The sequence below is a fragment of the Oncorhynchus gorbuscha genome, linkage group LG24, assembly GCF_021184085.1.
Source record: "Oncorhynchus gorbuscha isolate QuinsamMale2020 ecotype Even-year linkage group LG24, OgorEven_v1.0, whole genome shotgun sequence".
In the NCBI taxonomy this organism is placed as follows: Eukaryota; Metazoa; Chordata; class Actinopteri; order Salmoniformes; family Salmonidae; genus Oncorhynchus; species Oncorhynchus gorbuscha.
In genome coordinates, this window is record NC_060196.1 from 49886907 (window position 1) to 49899382 (window position 12476).

At 45.4% G+C, this 12476-nt stretch overlaps 1 protein-coding gene across 1 annotated transcript in view; it reads right to left on the bottom strand.

Moving 5' to 3' along the window:
- LOC124012854 (potassium voltage-gated channel subfamily KQT member 4) overlaps positions 1-6462 on the bottom strand; it is a 149257-nt gene extending 142795 nt beyond the window's left edge. The window contains exon 1 of the mRNA XM_046326859.1: positions 5278-6462. Within this exon, the coding sequence (XP_046182815.1) occupies positions 5278-5579 (302 nt within the window). The 5' untranslated portion in view covers positions 5580-6462. The remainder of the gene's footprint in view (positions 1-5277) is intronic.
- Positions 6463-12476: the final 6014 nt, after the last annotated feature.

Sequence of the window (12476 nt, forward strand, 5' to 3'; positions counted from 1 at the left end):
ACAACGAACACACAACCATGATGTAAGAACCATGACGGTAAGCCCTCAGTTTGCCTTGACCTCAGCCATCTCATGTCATTGGTTACCTCATAAAACCTGTTGTCTGTCTCTCTGACCGCAGTATCTCAATTAGGCCTCCACTCACCATCTCTGGGCCTGTATTTGTAAAGTGTCTTAGAGGACGGCTGATCTAGAATCAGTTTTGCATTTATCCTATGGGTACAGACGAGGAACCCTTTTGGAATCCTTTTTTTCTAAGAGTGTAGATCAACCATTCTACTTTGAGAAGCTTTGTGAATATGGGCCCAGGATTGTCAAACGTTTAATTAAGACCGATACACACACCATCATCAACCCCTTTGACTGCTCCAGGCCCATCTCTACTCTCCCTTCTGTTCTGATGCTCCAGGCCCATCTCTACTCTCCCTTCTGTTCTGATGCTCCAGGCCCATCTCTACACTCCCTTCTGTTCTGATGCTCCAGGCCCATCTCTACACTCCCTTCTGTTCTGATGCTCCAGGCCCATCTCTACTCTCCCTTCTGTTCTGATGCTCCAGGCCCATCTCTACTCTCCCTTCTGTTCTGATGCTCCAGGCCCATCTCTACTCTCCCTTCTGTTCTGATGCTCCAGGCCCATCTCTACTCTCCCTTCTGTTCTGATGCTCCAGGCCCATCTCTACTCTCCCTTCTGTTCTGATGCTCCAGGCCCATCTCTACTCTCCCTTCTGTTCTGATGCTCCAGGCCCATCTCTACTCTCCCTTCTGTTCTGATGCTCCAGGCCCATCTCTACTCTCCCTTCTGTTCTGATGCTCCAGGCCCATCTCTACTCTCCCTTCTTTTCTGATGCTCCAGGCCCATCTCTACTCTCCCTTCTGTTCTGATGCTCCAGGCCCATCTCTACTCTCCCTTCTGTTCTGATGCTCCAGGCCCATCTCTACTCTCCCTTCTGTTCTGATGCTCCAGGCCCATCTCTACACTCCCTTCTGTTCTGATGCTCCAGGCCCATCTCTACTCTCCCTTCTGTTCTGATGCTCCAGGCCCATCTCTACTCTCCCTTCTGTTCTGATGCTCCAGGCCCATCTCTACTCTCCCTTCTGTTCTGATGCTCCAGGCCCATCTCTACACTCCCTTCTGTTCTGATGCTCCAGGCCCATCTCTACACTCCCTTCTGTTCTGATGCTCCAGGCCCATCTCTACTCTCCCTTCTGTTCTGATGCTCCAGGCCCATCTCTACTCTCCCTTCTGTTCTGATGCTCCTGGACCATCTCTACTCTCCCTTCTGTTCCTTTAGCACAAAGACATCAATAATAGATGACTGGTGTATTTTCACCCTCCACGGAGTTAATCAATCACTCCCTCTGGTCAGTCCTGTCTCTGGCTCGCCTGCTTTTCCCGTCCCACACCGGATGGGACGGGAACATTGTGCTCATTGGGGTCTATGCCCCCCCCACCCACCCGCCTCTCTGAGCCCCTAGCTAAAAAGATCAAGATATTGTTGCCTAACAGCTCCAGTCTGGGCCGTGGACTGGCATTCACTTGGCACCGACTGGTACATACAGTCCAGTCCGACCGCCAACAATAGAGCCACCCGCTTTTAGACTGTGGTCTGCGTCCCAAATGCCACCTTCATCCCTATTTCGGGCACTTATTTTAGGGTTCTAGTCAAAAGTGCCCTCTACAGGGAATAGGGTGCCTTTTGGGACACGAACAGAGTCCCCTGACCCTGCTGGTCCCCCTGTAGGAGGGCTGAGCTACAGGGACGAGACCATGTGAAACAACTATATGTGGCATGGGTGGGAATGGGTGAGGGGTCAAAGGTCAGGTGGAACGTAGCTGCGTGAACCTGATCCAGCTGAATGCCAGGCATCTGACGGATTGACACCACGCACACACTGTTTACCAAGGTCCCTGTGCTCCTAAGTAGCATCACATGCACACACACTCTCTTCTTACAACCCCCCCACCTCCCCCCTGAAGGGCAACAAAGAGGTTTCAGGATTTTATGTAAGTGGAGCTCCTGTTTTAAAATGTGGTACTTAACACAAACTTTCTCCGCAACATTTAAACGAAAAGCTCGTCGGACGTAAGGCCGTGTGTCTTAGCAACGGTTCAGGTTGGTGAGCACAGGAATTTGTTAGGACAACGTTGTCAGGAAGAGCAGCAGCACCTCACGGACTCAGTCTGCATCCCAAATGGCACTCTATCTATTCACTATGTAGAGCACTACTTTGACCAGGGCCCGTAGGGATGCAGGCTGAGGCTATGTTTCAATGACTCTCCTTAATCTCCCAGGTTCTCACAGGACACAAAGCATTTAGTTCAGCCTCTCCCTCAGTCATCACCCAGGGCTCAGCCAGTTCTCTAGTCAAAACATCACCAGTCTGGAATCAAGAGTGTGTGTACGTGCGTGTGTGTATGACCAGGTGCTGAAACCAGGGGAAGCCCCGTGAATGGTGCTGTGTGTCTCTGTATCTCTGGTTCAGCGGTTGTTCGACAGAAGCTTGAGAAAGGAGTCGAAGTGGGTGTCCAAGTTGAACGGTTTGGATAGAAGTTCTGGGATCAGCTTACCCGCTTGCAAATTCTAATCTCAAATATGAAAAGAAAGTAAAGCTGACCTTTGATCAGTCTTTAGGGAACTCGCCCTACTGAATGATGAGCCTCCATTTGACTTCCTTTTCCTATACATGTGACCCTGCCATGTAACTCTGCCACGTGACCCTGCCATGTGACCCTGCCATGTGACCCTGCCATGTGACCTGCCACGTGACCCTGCCACATAACCCTGCCATGCAACTCTGCCATGCAACTCTGCCATGCAACTCTGCCATGTAACCCTCTCTTTCTAGGAATGACACATCTGCACCAGCTGCCTGTCCGTGTTCGGAGCCCAGGCCTAATTAAACGATCTAGGGATATTAGCACTCGATGTGTACTCTATCTCCCCACGCAGCACTGTGTGGCTCGATTCAATTATGATAGATAGATTAACCAACCATGTCTTAATGAGGCTCTCTAATAAAGCACTGATCCTGTACACAGAAATACTGTAGTTATTATCATGCTACGTGACTATTGTAATTAATCACAAGAAATGCATAGCTCAGGTGTAATAATATTGAGGAGGAAATGTGCTCAGGTAAGCACAAGTGTGGCTAATGGCATTACATGAGAGTTCATCCAACAACCCAAAGTGCGAACACACACACACAAACATGTAGGCAATTGTAGGGATGCGTGTTGTAGAGCAGAGCACATCAACCTTGGCTAACAGATTAATGCATATGTGCATGCGCGTGCGTGCGTGCGTGCGTGCGTGCGTGCGTGCGTGCGTGCGTGCGTGCGTGCGTGCGTGCGTGCGTGCGTGCGTGCGTGTGTGTGCGTGTATGTGTTAAAAACACAGGAGTTGGGAAAGTGGTGTGATGACTTTAGTCTTAGTGCCTGGCAGAGAGGGAGAGAGAGAGCCGGACAACCCCCTCTCTCCCGTCCATAAGAACAGAGTCCGTGAGAGTCTCAGACGGCCTGGCATCTGAAACATGATCCCAGCAACTTAGCACTCTGCCCACCACTCTGAGGGAGAAAGAACAACAATAGAACTGCCAACATCCTCTCTCCCTCTCCCTCTCCCTCTCAGCTCTGAGATAGGCTCCAGAAATGCCATAGGGATAGCACCAGTACTGCCTGAGCACCAGTGAAGAATGATCGTTAATGGGGGAAAGCCAGGGTTGTGATGGATTCAGAGTGCTGGTGGATAACCTCATCATTCGCAGTGTTAATAGGAGATAAATGATTGGATTGGATAGAGCTATGTAGCCAATATATTGTATACACTTAGGGGCATATGTGCAATAGGACCCCGAAGCAATGAAGTCGGAACTCACAGTTAGCAGAAGTTTATTGTGGTACCATAGGAATACTGTGGAATATTGTGGTACCATAGGAATACTGTGGAATATTGTGGTACCATAGGAATACTGTGGAATATTGTGGTACCATAGGAATACTGTGGAATATTGTGGTACCATAGCAAAATACTGTGGAATATTGTGGTACGATAGGAATACTGTGGAATATTGTGGTACCATAGGAATACTGTGGAATATTGTGTTCATACATACATAAGTACCATACATTTTGGTAATTACATTCTGTTTTGTATCATTTACCTCGACTGTCACCAAAACGCTGCTGTAAATTAAATTTGTTCAGAGGAAATGTTTTCTTCTTTACACAATTGGCCCTCCAATGGTCCCTCTAACACACATGACAACTTGGGGATGCTGTATTTTGCGTACCATGTAAACCAGCCATAATCCACATTCCCATCCACCACTTAATTTTAAATCATTGTTTTGGTCAACTGACAGTGAGCAAAACGTGCTAAAAGACTAGATAAATGTTCTCTAATTCTTGCAAAAATGTTTCAGATGGACAAGATATTTATTCATTAGATAGTTCTCACATCGATCGGGTTCCCGCCTACAGAAATCTGGGCATTTGGATTGATTTTATGTTTAAAAAACATACAGAATGAACAAGTTAAAAAGCTAAGATTTAAAGTGGGTTTCTTTTTTAGAAATAGATGTTGCCTCTCCCTAAATAGCAGAGGGACTTCAAGAGTTAAGGCGTCAGCATGCTTCAATTTAAGCACTGAAGAAGGGGCTTGCCTCCAGAAAAAAAATGTGCCTGAACAGTTGAAAAAAAAGTTTAAAATGAACAAAAACGTCACAAATGTCATCATAATATACAAACTCTACCGAACTGTTTCCGCTGGGAAGCACCTTTAACCAACCCTGCCACCTGGTGAGGTTATCATAGGACTAACCCAACGGGCGGCAGGTAGCCTGTCCATAACGTCAATGACAAATGTCTCTGTAGTTACCGTGGATGTTTAGTGAGAGACTTTGAAAAATTTCTGATGATTTTGTCCAAAACAAACTGTAAATTAATTTGAAAGCAAAGATCTAACTGTGATTTAATCAAGTGATGAAGGACAAAAATTGAGTGTGAGGCCCCATGTTGTATGTCGAATGTGTGAGTTAATTGCCAAATAAGCAACTCCACTGACTCCACCTGGCTAATTAGAAAACTACTCCGAGGAAAGCTTGGCTGTTGCGTTATTCAAGATACAACATGAAATGTTTCAATGCAAAGAAGTTAACAATGACGTAAAAACAAATAAAAATGTATGTAAATAAAAATAAGCCAACGTAAAGATATACTTTCAGCAAATGCGATGACACTAGTAGCCTTCATTGTATTGAAAAACAATTACTTACATGAACGCATGGTAGATGAATGCCCATCCTCGTGGTCTCTCCAGTACGTTGTACAAGAAGTTCTGAAACTTTCTGTAGCGCTTGCTGGAGGCTGAGGTGGTCGCCCGTGGTCCAGGACGCCCCGGCAGCGGGGTACCGAGGAGCCCGGTGCGGTGAGAGGGGTGCGCGCGCTCCGGGGTCGATGGTTCGCTCCTTTCCATATGAACTGCGGTAAGAGCCACAAATTCAACCCGCCTTTCGTCGTTGGTTGCCGGGGGCACCAACATTCTAATGCCGCCGTTATTTGATGGGCTCCCTAACATGGTTAGCCAATATAGGCCTACCGATAGAAGTAGGCCTATTAAATACAACGGAATACAGTTTAAATCACCTATTTAACAGTGATCCCATATCTACGTTGGTGATTTAGCCAACTGAAATCGAAGTCATGATCAACTTCTCCGCGTTGAATAATAATTAGCCTACTTGGACTAGGTCATAATTTAATTCCTCCAATGTCAGGGTCTACTTCGAATTTCGTAAATAAGTGATCTATAAATCAAGTCACGACCACAAAAGAAAATGCTCATGGCATTTTGACATGTGCGGTATGTCAAATGCAAGTTGAAGAAAATGTTAAATTGGTAATATGATAATCCCAATTACCGTTAAACCTTTAACATGAGGTTCCATCGAATAATATGATTACAAGATCATTTGACAGTGGCAACAGTAACTTTGTAACCTATCCTATACTGTCGCTAATTTGCATTGTCGTCATCATAAATTAGCTTTTTGCTCGAAATTATTAAGAAAACATTTAAAGCGCGCAATTGAAAGCATCAAAAGTTTAGTGGACAAGCGTATTTATTATAGGTTTACGGTTAAATTAGGCAAAGAACTGTCGATTCGTGATCCCTCTGCTCTTTCCTCAAGATTTCTGTTGGTATTAATATTTTCTTAATCGTATATCTGAGGTTCGCGGCTGTACAAAATGCCCACAGAACCGCCTCCTTTCCTGTGCGTCTCGCTGGTCCAGTGCGCTAGTGGTGAGGAGCGAAGAAGACCGTTCGAGGATAGCTAAAATCAAAGTCAACTCTAAACTTCAGTTATATGAGCGAGAACTCATGGGTAACACGCAGCAGGCTTGTCAGATGGTCCAGAGAGAAACGAGAGGTACAGCCCTACGGACGACTTCGAAGTTCTCACGCGCCAACCAAAAGCATCCGGTTAGCTTGAACACACGGGTTTGGACGCAATAAAGTGACAGAGAGAGTGGAATTGCGCACGGTGATATTGGGTGTGTAGCTAGCTCAGTGGTACGAGCAAGTTGTAATATATCAGAGCTAAGCATTCATACATTTGATGAGGCTGACAACTTAGAAATAAGGATGCAAACCTCACAATTACAGGGAAACGGTAAGCCTATATCATAGTATTTGGACCTTTACAAAGCTGTTTTAGGGGGAGCGCCACATTGATAGACATGGTTGTCACATATACTGTATGTCATGCCTTTATCAGCGGTGACCAAATAAATTGTTTCAAGTAAGTATTTTTTAATGACTAAGGAGGCATGGGCACTGTAGGCCAATACAGAATCTCGATGAAAATGCCATGTAGCCTATTTTATTTTTTACATTTTATTTATCCGTTATTTTACCAGGTAAGTTGACTGAGAACACGTTCTCGTTTACAGTAACGACCTGGGGAATAGTTACAGGTTTTAGGGCCAAATTGGGAATTTAGCCAGGACACTGGGGTTAATACCCCTACTCTTACGATAAGTGCCATAGGATCTTTAATGACCTCAGAGAGTCATATCTATGCTTAACGTCTGAGAGCTGTCTAGTAACACTGGGCAGGGGTTACCAGATAAGAGGGACAGGTGTGAGGCACAGATAGTGGCCTGACAATAGATCACAGAACAGTGTTATGACCATAGAAATAGTATAGGAATTCCAGTTATGACACAGTGGGACAACAGGAATATAATAGGAATTCTGGGAATGACACAGAGGGACAATAAGAATATAATAGGAATTATGGGAATGACACAGTGGGACAACAGGAATATAATAGGAATTCTGGGAATGACACAGTGGGACAACAGGAATATAATAGGAATTATGGGAATGACACAGTGGGACAACAGGAATATAATAGGAATTATGGGAATGACACAGTGGGACAACAGGAATATAATAGGAATTATGGGAATGACACAGTGGGACAATAAGAATATAATAGGAATTATGGGAATGACACAGTGGGACAATAATAATATAATAGGAATTCTGGGAATGACACAGTGGGACAATAGGAATAGAATGGGAATCCTAGTTCTATGGTATTGAGAGAAAGAGGAAACAGATCAAGCCAACCTGGAAACCAAGCATGCAAAATGGATCCAACATCAATGGTGTAAAGCAGCGTTTCTCAACTGGTGGGAGGTTTGAGTAAAACATTTATTTTATATGATGACAGTAGATTCAATATAGCACTATTAGCAACTCTAATTGGTTGATTTTGTGGTTTCAAAACAATTAGCTTTTCAACATTCTTCATCAAGAATTTAGCAATATGGAATTATTGACAACGAAAATGTATTACAGTGGCGTGCGAAAGTATTCACTCCCCTTGGCATTTTTCCTATTTTGTTGCCTTACATCCTGGAATTAAAATATATTTTACACAACATGCTTACCACTTTGAAGATGCTAAATATGTTTTCTTGTGTAACAAACAAGAAATAATACAAAAAAACTGCAAACTTGAGTGTGCATAACTATTCACCCCCCCGAAAGTCAATACTTTGTAGAGCCACCTTTTGCAGTAATTACAGCAGCAAGTCTCTTGGAGTATGTCTTTATAAGCTTGTCAAATCTAGCCACTGGGATTTTTGCCCATTCTTCAAGGCAAAACTGCTCCAGCTCCTCCAAGTTGGATGGGTTCCGCTGGTGTACAACAATCTTTAAGTCATGCCACAGATTCTCAATTGGAATGGCGTTGACAAGACCATTCCAAGACATTTAAATGCTTCCCCTTAAACCACTCAAGTGTTGCTTTAGCAGTATGCTTAGGGTCATTGTCCTGCTGGAAGGTGAACCTCCGTTCCAGTCTCAAATCTCCGGAAGACTGAAACAAGTTTCCCTCAAGAATTTCCCTGTATTTGGCGCCATCCATAATTCCTTAAATTCTGATCAGTTTCCCAGTCCCTGCCAATGAAAAACATCCCCACAGCATGATGCTGCCACCACCATGCTTCACTGTGGGGGTGGTGTTCTCGGGGTGATGAGAGGTGTTGGGTTTGCGCCAGACATAGCTCAATTTTAGTCTCATCTGACCAGAGTACCTTCTTCCATATGTTTGGGGGAAGTCTCCCACATGCCTTTTGGGGAACACCAAATGCTTATTTTTTTCTTCAAGCAATGCCTTTTTTTCTGGCCACTTCTGGAAAGACCAGCTCTGTGGAGTGTACGGTTTAAAGTGGTCCTATGGACAGATACTCCAATCTCCGCTGTGGAGCTTTAACCCCTTCAGGGTTATCATTGGTCTCTTTTTTTGGCTCTCTGATTAATGCCCTCCTTGCCTGGTCTGTGAGTTTTGGTGGGCGGCACTCTCTTGGCTGGTTTGTTGTGGTGCCATATTCTTATTAATAATATTATAATATTTGCACCACTTTTCCGTTTTTAGATTTTTTTTTAAATAAGTATTTTTTTTCCATTCACTTCACCAATTTGGACTATTTTGTATATGTCCATTACATGAAATCCAAATAAAAATCCATTCAAATTACAGGTTGTAATGAAACAAAATAGGAAAAACTCCAAAGGGGATGAATACTTTTGCAAGGCACTGTACTTATCGATATAGGTTAGGAGGGAACATTTATCCCTTGTCATAATTGCTACATTTATTATCAATGCAACATTATAAATAGTTTCCCCATATTGTATTTGTAGGATTTTCCCACCCTCGATTACAATATTGGGTCGTGACTGAGGCAACTTGAGGAAATTTGGGACCCAAAACAAAATCAGTTCAGAACTACTGGTTTAAAGTATAAAATCCAAGACAGGAACCCCAAAACATACACAAACTAAATTAAAGAGGTATATAACTTATGACCTTCTGTGCAGTGGCGGTTCTAGACCATTTCAACTGGGGGGGGCCAAGCTGGGGCCAGTTATACTGTTAGAGGGGCCAGTTACATTAGACCTTATTGTTGTCACCATTTTCTTCACTGCATTGCAGGCATTAGCAGGCAAAAGACCATGTTCATAATCATCATCGTTGCCACTGTCTAATAACGGATGTAAAAAAAGAGCGAAAGCAAAAATCAGTTATGTAAAAATTATTTCATACTCCACATTTAGGGGGTCCACAAGGGGGTCCAAAATTGTTGTCACAGGGGCACTGCTTCTGTGACTGGAAAACAAGGAATGTTTAGCCTAAGTAACCTACAATACAAGCACTCATTGTCACCGTTTTGGTATGTAGCTTAATGTACTGTGGTGCATAATATACACTCTCCTGTTCTGTGTCAGATTGTTTACATTAGTTTATGGAACATAAGTTGAGGAATTAGCAGGGGAATGCATGGTGGGGCCATTGCTGTGCTGGAGTCACAAATCTCCACATTATTCCCAGACCGTCACCGCAGTGAGGACAGGGTCTGGCTCTCGACCCGAAACCTACCCCTCCGCCTGCCCTGCCGGAAGCTGGGTCCGCGGTTTGTGGGGCCATTTAAAGTCCTGAGGAGAGTGAACGAGGTATATTATAGGTTACAGCTTCCCCCCGATTACCGCTGGCCCTTCTCCAGGAGTCTGAGGTGCGGGAGGTTCCTCCACCCCCTCTGAACATCAAGGGGCACCGGTGTACTCCGTTCCATCCATCCTGGATTCGAGACCTCGGGCGAGGGGCCTTCAGTGCCTCGTGGAAAGGGAGGGGTACGGTCCGAAGGAGAGATGCTGGGTTCCGCTGGAGGACGTGTTAGATCCTTCCCTGCTGCAAGAGTTCCACCGTCTCCATCCGGATCGCCCTGCGCCTCGTCCTCCGGGTCGTCCCCGCCACGTGTCGGGGGGTACTGTCACGACTTCTACCGAAGTCGATGCCTCTCCTTGTTCGGGCGGTGCTCGGCGGTCGACGTCACCGGTCTTCAAGACATTATTGATCAATTTGTCATTTTCCATTGGTCTTGTCTGGTCTTCCTACACACCTGGTTCCAATCCCATTCATTACATGTTGTGTATTTACCCTCTGTTTCCCCTCATGTCCTGGTCAGAGATTGTTTGTTTGTATGTTCGTGTATTATGTATTAGTGCGCGACGGCTTCTTGTACCCACTTCGATTCTCCTGTGCCTGTCTTCCTTACCACCTACACACACAACATTACAGCTAAACTATACCCTAGTGGACTAAATCATCATTGGATGTCATCATTGGCTTGGTTTGACACTAGACTCCATCCATCCTGACTCTAGGGAAATATTGCACCGTTGAAGAAGGCCAGTTTGACCGAAAGCTTAGCCACAATAAAATCAGACATGCAAATGGACCCAGAGGCTCTCTGGAGGAAGATCCAGAACACTCAACAAGTGGGGATACCCTCATACCCGTAGTCATAGTGGAGAGGCCATCAGCAAATCATAAACAGACCAATCTACAAACCTTCCTCTCTCTCTCTCTATCTCAACCCTTCTCGCTCTCGCTCTCCCTCTACTCGCTCTCTCTTTCCAGTCTCCCCCCTCTCCCTCTCAGCAGTCCCTCTCTGTGTGTCTTCAGGTGGCTAAGCAGTGAGTCCTGAAATCCAGCCAAGCGAGAGGAGAGAAGGTGATGATAGACAGCTTTGATCTGGGCCTACACCAGAAGGTGATGATGGACAGCTCTGAATTGGGCCTGCACCGGGGATTAACATCAAAGTTTCACAGGGAAAAGCAACCCATGGACCCTCCACAAACCCTCCCATCTCAGCCACCCCCCATCACTACTTCCTCCATCCCTCCACGCCTCCGTCTATCTCCCACCACACTGCTTGGACGGGGCCAAGCACTACCAGGGCTGACTCCTAGGCCGCTATAGTCTAACTGCGTGGTCTTCCTGTCTGGGTTGGTGCCCCCCCTTGGGTTGTGCTGTGGCGGAGATCTTTGTAGGCTATACTCGGCCTTGTCTCAGGATGGTAAATTGGTGGTTGAAGATATCCCTCTAGTGGTGTGGGGGCTGTGCTTTGGCAAAGTGGGTGGGGTTATATCCTTCCTGTTTGGCCCTGTCCGGGGGTATCATCCGATGGGGCCACAGTGTCTCCTGACCCCTCCTGTCTCAGCCTCCAGTATTTATGCTACAGTAGTTTGTGTCGAGAGGCTAGGGTCAGTCTGTTATATCTGGAGTATTTATCCTGTTGTATCCGGTGTCCTGTGTGAATTTAAGTATGCTCTCTCTAATTCTCTCTTTCTTTCTCTCGGAGGACCTGAGCCCTCAGGACTACCTGGCATGATGACTCCTTGCTGTCTCCAGTCCACCTGGCCGTGCTGCTGCTCCAGTTTCAACTGTTCTGCCTGCGGCTATGGAACCCTGACCTGTTCACCGGACGTGCTACCTGTCCCAGACCTGCTGTTTTCAACTCTCTAGAGACAGCAGGAGCGATAGAGATACTCTCAATGATCGGCTATGAAAAGCCAACTGACATCCTGAGGTGCTGTCTTGCTGCACCCTCGACAACTACTGTGACTATTATTATTTGATCATGCTGGTCATTTATGAACATTTGAACATCTTGGCCATGTCCTGTTATAATCTCCACCCGGCACAGCCAGAAGAAGACTGGCCAGCCCTCATAGCCTGGTTCCTCTCTAGGTTTCTTCCTAGGTTTTGGCTTTTCTAGGGAGTTTTTCCTAGCCACCTTGCTTCTACACCTGCATTGCTTGCTGTTTGGAGTTTTAGGCTGGGTTTCTGTACAGCACTTTGATATACAGTGGGGCAAAAAATAATTTAGTCAGCCACCAATTGTGCAAGTTCTCCCACTGAAAAAGATGAGAGAGGCCTGTCATTTTCATCATAGGTACACTTCAACTATGACAGACAAAATCACATTGTAGGATTTTTAATGAATTTATTTGCAAATTATGGTGGAAAATAAGTATTTGGTCACCTACAAACAAGCAAGCAATTTCTGGCTCTCAGAGACCTGTAAATGATTCTTTAAGAGGCTCCTCTGTCCT